An 8,192-nucleotide genomic window follows, 5' to 3' on the forward strand; every position below is an offset into this window, starting at 1 on the left:
GTCCACTCTCCTACATCACTGCAGAGACCCAGGTCCCCCTCAGCTTCCATCCCCCAACTCTATTTTGTCAATTCCTAGAGTGTTAAAAATAATATGGAATAATACAATGAAATGAAAATAATGCAAGCATCAGGTCACATATTATCCACTTCGACATTCTTGATGGTCAAGCTCCTTGGCCTCCATGAGTGCCACTTCCTGATGACACACTTGCCTACCTGTCAGTCACAAGCCCGACAAAGAGCTGGGAAGATAACATGTGCATTGGTCAAAGGACAAGTTCCAACCCCAGCCACTACCCTGTCCTTACTGTTAATGAACTTATGCTCTTCTGGTGAGTGGACACTTGTCAGGTGACCAGCTCGACGCCTGCAGTCTCTTTCTGCATCCTCCCAGGCCCGCCGATGGGCAAAGTACCGGTAGCAGTGACCCTGGAATTTGTGCCAGCCGCGGTCGCAGCCTTCTGTGTCTGGGGGGCAGCGTGAGAGCATGAGAGGGCTGGTTACCACAGCACACGTGACACCCATATAGACATGTGGCTGCAACACCCATACACATAAAATAAATTCATTAATTAAAAAAATCTTAAATAAAATAGGGCCAGCAAGATAGCTCCGTAGGTAAGGGTGATTGCTACCAAGCCTGAGGAGCTGACTGGACATGGTAAAAGGAGAGAGCTGAGTCCTGAACGTCTTTCCCAGTCTCCACAGTTGCCATGGCACGTGCATGCTCCCCACCCCCACCTGCTATGTGCCATGCACAAAATACATGTTTTTAAAACATAATTTTAAAATTTAAGTATATAAAATAAACAATAAAAGAAAGCTAATTTACACCCTGTGGGACTCAGCCAGACTCAGGCAAGACTTGAATGTGTGTCAGGCGGGGACTCACCCTTCTCGCACAGGCTGCCCCCATAGCTGGGGAGGCAGAGGCAGATGAAACCATTCACCTCGTCAATGCAGGTGCCTCCATTCTCGCAAGGGCTGCACAAGCAGTCATCAATGTCTGAGCGGTGTGCAATGGGGAGAGGTCAGAGGTCAGCCTCAACTCAGATCCCTACCCACAGGGAGAAGATGGGTCAAGGTCCTTCCAACCATCTCCTGGATGCCCACGGGGACTGTTTTGTGGCCATGACACTGGTGAACATGAATGACAGCAGGTGCCATGGGTAGAGGAGTGGCACTTAGGCACTCAGGGTACCGAAGCCCAAAAGTCGTTACTCCCAAGGACCCCTCTGGCAGTATTTGTAAACAGAACCAGAAGCTTTGACCCTAAAACAATTCCTACCCGCCTCTGTGTGTGTGAGTGTGTGATCATGTATGAGTGTGTGAGTGTGTATGAATGTGTGTGAGTGTGTGTGTGAGTGTGTGAGACTGTGTATGAGTGTGTGTGACTGTGTATGCGTGTGTGAGTGTGTAAGACTGTGTATGAGTGTGTGTGAGTGTGTGAGACTGTATGAGTGTATGTGTGAGTGTGTGAGACTGTGTATGAGTGTGTGTGTGAGTGTATGTGTGAGACTGTGTATGAGTGTGTGTGTGAGTGTGTGAGACTGTGTATGAGTGTGTGTGTGAGTGTATGTGTGACTGTGTATGAGTGTGTGTGTGAGTGTGTGAGATTGTGTATGAGTGTGTGTGAGTGTGTGAGACTGTGTATGAGTGTGTGTGTGTGAGTGTATGTGTGAGACTGTGTATGAGTGTGTGTGTGAGTGTATGTGTGACTGTGTATGAGTGTGTGTGTGAGTGTGTGAGACTCTGTATGAGTGTGTGTGTGTGAGTGTGAGACTGTGTATGAGTGTGTGAGTGTGTGAGACTGTGTATGAGTGTGTGTGAATGTGAGACTGTGTATGAGTGTGTGTGAGTGTGTGAGACTGTGTGTGAGTGTGTGTGTGTGTGTATGTGAGTGTGTGAGACTGTGTATGAGTGTGTAGGTGTGCACATAGTGCATCTATGAGAGGCCAAAGGTCAATCTTGGGTGTTGTTACTCAGTTTTCACTCATTTGGATTTTTAAAATACAATATTTTTTAAAAGATATTTATTTGTTTTGTGTGAGTTTGTTTTGTTTTGGAGAAAGGATCTCTCTATATGTAGCCCTGGATATCCTGGAACATGCTATGTAGACCAGGCTGGCCTCAGACTCATAGAAATCCACAAGCCTTTGCCTCCTGAGTGCTGAGGTTTAAGGCATGTGCCGCCATGCCTTGCCTTCATTTCTATTGTCACTTATGATTTTATAACTCCTAGTGTGGTTGTCAAGTCAAGCAAAGGATGATCAAGAAATTACACCATAGGGCCTGGAGAGATGGCTCAAAGGTTAAGATCCAGAGGACCCAGGTTCAATTCCCAGCACCAGCATGGTTGGCTATGTTTTGTTTGCATATATGTCTGTGGTACCATTTCTATGCATTGCCTGAAGAGGCCAGAAGAAGGCGTTGGATTGCACGCAACTGGAATTAGCTAAGCCCAGATTAGATGTATTTATTTTTATTTTACACCATTTATATTTAATGTAATCTCATATTTAGCAATGTGAGTGGTACCCACACGACTGTGCATCTGGATGAAGGTAGTCTCCCACAACCCTTCGCTTGCTGGAGAGCATCTGATCCTTTCCTTGTTCCTCCACCCCAACCCCTAATATGGTGGGAAATGGCTCTCCTGAGCTAGTCCCCTGGGATGGAGCAGCTCAGCAAGCTCGGTTGTACTCAGATAATCTCAGTTGTTTCACCTAGACTCACAAGGGACAGGACAGTGCTCTGGGCTGGGACACTTACCAATTTCACAATTCTCCCCAGCATAGCCCTGGTCACAACTACAGCCGTATACGGTGCCGTTGGTGTGGCAGGTGCCCCCGTGCAGGCAGGGGTTGTTCTCGCAGGGATCTGTGGGATCTGTGGGATGACAGGCAGTGTGAGGCATCTTTCATAGAATCCAGAACTTGGTCCTTGTGTGTGGAGTCGCCTCCACAATGAATGGGTGGTACGCTTTGTGTTAAAGACCTTACCACTCTGTCTGTGGGACGCCCTGCTCAGGGCAAAGTCCTCTCCCAGGCCAGACCAGACTGGTTCACCCAGGGACCAGACGACAAGATGAAAGAGTTAATTCTCTTTGTCACTTTGTGTGTCTTGTGGCTTGAACTCACGCCCTCGGGCTCAGCAGCAAGCACACTTATCCACTGAGTCCTCCCTCTCACCAGCCCTGCCAGGTTCCTTTTCATCCTTACTGCTTTTTGTGTCCATCTTGCCCGAGAGCAGTGACATTCCATATGGCAGCCATTCACCCCAGTCATGCTTAAATGAATTAACGGGATGGGGCATACAATCATCAGAGCCACAGTTTGTCCACTCAGAAAATGTGGCTGTAGAATATCAGCTTTCGAGGCACGTAATCAGTCTGACTGGACAGTTAGGGGTAGCTGGCTGTCCCGCAGTGGCTGATATCCATCCCTGGGGCAGTGACACTGGGAGACAGCGGGCTCTGGTCTGTGTGATGTGCTGGCTGAAGCCCCAGCCCTGTGCTAGCATGTCTAGGGCAGAGGATGATATTTAACACTTGTCAACCACCAGGTGTCCCCACCATGCCACCTGCCCACGGCTGGCGCTGACTCAGCCGGCCTGGTGTATTTTTGACTTTATTAGCATTTGTGCTGTGGGTGACTCGATACCACCCTTCCCACCACAGCCACCTTCTGCCACCCAGAGTCACCCTCCGCCCCCAGAGTTCTGACTGTAGAGCCTCCATTTAACATTCAGGGATAGCCCAGACCACCGTCGGGAGTGCCACACACTCTGCACTCGGCATCTTTAGGGGCTCCTCTTCCTTCCCTCTCTCTTCCTTTCTTCCTCTTTTCATTTTCTCCTTCCTGCCTCCCTCTTTCCCAATTCTTTTCTTTCTACAGTCTCATGTAGTAATCCATGCTGTCCTTGAACTCACTCGTTAGCCAAGACAATCTTGAAATCTGACCTCCTGCCTTTTCCTCCCCAGTGTTGGGATGCCACGCATGCGTCAAGCGCGACTCATAAGCTCTATTTTTTTGTTTGTTTTTTCTGTGTCCAGTTCCAGCCACAACTGCATGAATATATTAAATGCTTAGATCTCCCCTTGCCTCAGTTTCCCCATGAATAATCGAGAGCCATATGAGAACTCATCCCACGAGACGTTATAAAGTTGAGCCACGCTGGCTGGGCATGGGGACACATGCCCATGGTCCTCGCGCTCAGGAGACTGAGGCAGAGGAGTTGGCAAGATCTCTAGGACAGCCTGGGCTACAGAGTGAGACTCTGTCTCTGAAAAAGAAGGATAGCTTTGAAGACAGCTTAGATCTCAGTTCAAGCCCTTGCACCCATTTCAAAATAGTTGGGTATAGCCAGGTATGATGCCACATGCTTTTTAATCCAGACACTTTGGAGGCACAGGCAGATGGATTTCTGTGTGAATTAGAAGCCAGCCTGATTGAGCTACATAGCAAGTTCCAGGCCAGCCAGGACTACATAGTGAGATCCTATCTCAAAGGTGGGATGGGGGCGGAAATGAAAAGTTCAGCAGTCGAGAACATTGTCTAGAGGTTTGATTCCCCGCTTCCACTTGTCAGTTTACAACCACTGGTCCATCTGTAGCTCTGGTTCTAAGGAATCTCCCTTCATGGGCACTAGGCACATACACAGTGCACATACCTGCAGGCAAAACCCTCATAAGTATGTGCCTCTAGTCCTAGGTCTGGGGAGGTGGAGACAGAGGTTTCTGGGGTGGGGGGTGTTAACTGACTAGCTAATCTGGCTTGATAGGCTAGTAAGAGGCCCTGTCTCCAAAACACAGGCTGGAGAGCTGGCAGGATGGCAATGCCAAGCCCGATGACCCAAGCCTGACCTCTGGAACCCACATGGTGGGAGGAGGGAACCCTGTCCCAAAAGGCATTGCTTGATCTTCACAAGAGTGTTACGCCAAGCACACATATATATGTGCATTCACACACACATCAAGTGAAGGTGGACAATGAAGACAGGCCCCCATGGACTGTACATACATGTGTTCATATGTATACCAACATATATGCACACACACCTACATGCACATAAAGAAATGAATGAATTTTATAAAACAAGCCAGGTGTGGCAGTCTGAGTGAGAATAACCCCACAGGTTCATATATTTGAATGTCAGTCACCAGGGCTGTGGAACCCCGTGAACAAAATAGAAAGATTACGAGGTGTGGTCTTGCTGGAGGAAGTGTGTCCCTGGAGGTAGGCTTTGGGGTTTTAAAAAGCCCATGGCAGGCCCAGTTCTCTTCTCTCTGCATGTGTACCAGGACCATGCCTGCTGCCATGATGACAATGGACTAAACCTCTGAAACTGTAGGCCAGCTCCATTACATACTTTATGAATTGCCTTGGTCATGGTGTCTCTTCACAGAACTAGAACAGTGACTAAGACACTGGGTATGATGGCAAACACCTATTATTTCACCATTCAGAAGGCTGAGGCAGGAGGATTGCCACCACCTTAAAGCCAACCTGGGTTACACAGTGGCCAAGCAGGCAGTTTTGTTGGTCACTGAGTCAGCTCTTGCCTCCCTCTCTCTCCATGGCTCCCGTCCCTGGCGTCTCCATGACTGGATCAATCCAGCTGTGGTTCCTGTCTACCGTAGATGCTGCTTAAACTATATCCTGCTTTTCCGTCCTGCCTGGGATGCTTCTGGATCTAGCTGCCTACCCGAGACATGGAAATCACTGAAGCCCAGCCCCCTGCATCACACTGACCTATACCTTTCAAAGTGATCTGGACATCTGAAAAGAGAACTTTCCAAATCCAACTTGGCACCTCAGGGGGCCCATGCTTTAATCAATGACCACATGCTTTAAGTGCTAAATGTTTTCAACGTTAACCAGGCAAAGTGGTGTATACCACAGGCGGATCTCTGTGAGTTCAAGACCAGCCTGGTCTACAGAGTGAGTTCTGGACAGCCAGGGCTACACAGAGAAAACCTGTCCAAACAATAATAGCACAACACAGAAAGGTTCTATGTGTCCTACTTCCTGACCTCTGATCTCCAGCATCACCCTTTGTTAGAAAATTCCAGTCCTCCCAGGGCATTTCCTCTACTCAGGGAAACCCCAGCCTCCAGTCCCCAGGTCCTGACCAACTAGGATAGATGGAGAATCCAGAACTTACCTTCTTGCCCGCTGGCCACCTCTTCCCAGAAGTCCTCCAAGCCTGGACTCTCAGCCACAACATTCAGGTCTGATTCATCCAAGCCCAAGGACATAGGTATCAGAGTGCTGGGGGTGTCCCACAGCCCTGTGGGTTCCCCTGAAGAAACTGAGGCCACTTCGTCCATGCTGGAGGCCAGGGATGGCCAGGAATGCGAAGGCAGACTGCTGAGAGGCTCCAGTGACTCCTGAGCCACCATCTGCCCCTCTGGCTCTGGGTGGCCTTCGGCACTTGTAGAGGTGACTGTGGGCATGCCCTGGGCCCCAGCCACGGTCACAGCCATGGGGGTGCTAGAAATGGAATTTTTGGTTTCAGACCCCCAAGTGGCATCAGCAGTGCTGGGGACGGCCTCCATGGTGGCCTCCATGGTGGCCTCCACAGGGCCCTCAGTGGCACCTCCCTCCAAAGCCAGTGTAGGTTCTACACTCATGGTGACCCCATGGGCTTCCGTGGGTGTGGACGGGGAGTCAGGGTCCAGGCCTTGGTCAGGCAGTGGTAGCCAAGTGACCAGCACCTTGTCCAGAGTGGCCTGACCACCTGATGTGGGGCTCCCTGATACGTCCAAGACCCCGGAACCAGTCCCTAGGATGCCAGCATCAGACGGGACAGGATCCATTGTCACATTACTGGAGTCCAAAGAAGTCCATGGGCCAGAGATGGGATGCTTTGTAGCCTGCTTGGAGCTGACCCCCTTGGTTTCTACAGAATCTGCATCAGGGGATCTGGGGCTGACTTCAACTGAGGCAGCCATGGTGGTCTGAAGTGGGATTTTGAGGTCTTCTGCTCCAAGGCTGACAGGCCTGACAGTCTGTTCTTCTGGGCCCCAAGAGGGGAGTGGAGAAGCTGGGGAGAGTGGGATTGGGGTCACATTGGGGACAAGTGTGGAGCGTGGCAGAAGCCACAGTTTGGGGGCTCGAAGCATGGCTACAATGGGGAAGTCTGGGGAACCATCACCAGGGGATGCCCCGAGGGAGACAGCACTTAGGACCTCTGAGGGACTGGAGGAGGGAACAGCGGGTTCTGAGGGCAACCAGGGCAGCTGGGTGGTTGACTTCACACTGGGGGCCTCGGCTGCTGCTCCTGGCTTCAGGCCAGGAGTACCGTCGATGCTTGGGACACTGGATGATATCAGCGATGGGGACCACATCTGTGACTCTGGGAGACTCCTACTGCCAAGAGAGCCTGTGATATCAAAATGAGCTAGTTAGTTAACAGGGCCTGGTCGCACACATTATGATCCTGGCACCTAGGAGGCTGAGACAGGAGGATAAACACTTAAGGCTAGTCTGTACTACATAAAGATGCAAGCACCAAAACCACGTTTATCTAGGTGTGGCTGAACAAGCCTGCTACACAGGCAGTTAGGAGGCAGGAGGGTTTGGAGTTATCTTTGGATACAAAGAATTTAGAGGCCAGCCTGGGCTACATAAGAAGTTGTCTTAACGCCCTCCTCCAGCAAACAATAAAAGCCAAGTGTGTCAGCACACACCTGTCACTTTAGCACTTGGGAGACTGAAGCAGGAGGATTGCTATTAGTTCCAGGTCAGTCTCAAGTAGAGTGAGATTGTCTCAAAACATAAAACTCAGGGGCTGGAATGATAGGTCAGAGGGTAAAATGTTTGCTGTGAAAACATAAAGATCTGAGTTCGGATCCCAAGAACTCACATAAAAGCTAGGCACAGCATCCTGGGGCTTTAACTCCAGTTCAGGGGAAAAGGGGAATGGAGACAGGGGGCTTCCCAGTGTAGCCAGAGTGAGTGCTAGGTTTAGTGAGAGACCCTGTCTCAAAAACTAAGATGGAGGGCCATAAAGGAAGAGACACTTGAAGTCGACCTCTGGCCCTCAAGAGCTTGTGTGCATACACACACACACACACATACAATCACACACATGCACACACAGTTACACTCAGTCACATGTATTCACACACACAGGCACACACTCATGCACACACAGTTACACTCAGTCACATGCATTCACACACAC

The 8,192-nt window shown here is 50.0% G+C and overlaps 1 protein-coding gene across 1 annotated transcript in view; it reads right to left on the minus strand.

Annotated features, from left to right (window-relative positions):
* The window catches only part of Ncan (neurocan), a 24,729-nt gene that overhangs the window by 5,867 nt on the left and 10,670 nt on the right, over positions 1 to 8,192 (minus strand). The window contains exons 8-11 of the mRNA XM_028786169.1: positions 6,168 to 7,388; positions 2,775 to 2,891; positions 895 to 1,008; positions 311 to 469 (exon numbers count right to left, since the gene is read on the minus strand). Coding sequence (XP_028642002.1) covers positions 311 to 469; positions 895 to 1,008; positions 2,775 to 2,891; positions 6,168 to 7,388 — 1,611 coding nt within the window. The remainder of the gene's footprint in view (positions 1 to 310; positions 470 to 894; positions 1,009 to 2,774; positions 2,892 to 6,167; positions 7,389 to 8,192) is intronic.

The sequence above is a fragment of the Grammomys surdaster genome, unplaced genomic scaffold, assembly GCF_004785775.1.
Source record: "Grammomys surdaster isolate TR1022 unplaced genomic scaffold, NIH_TR_1.0 125429, whole genome shotgun sequence".
Lineage (NCBI taxonomy): Eukaryota > Metazoa > Chordata > Mammalia > Rodentia > Muridae > Grammomys > Grammomys surdaster.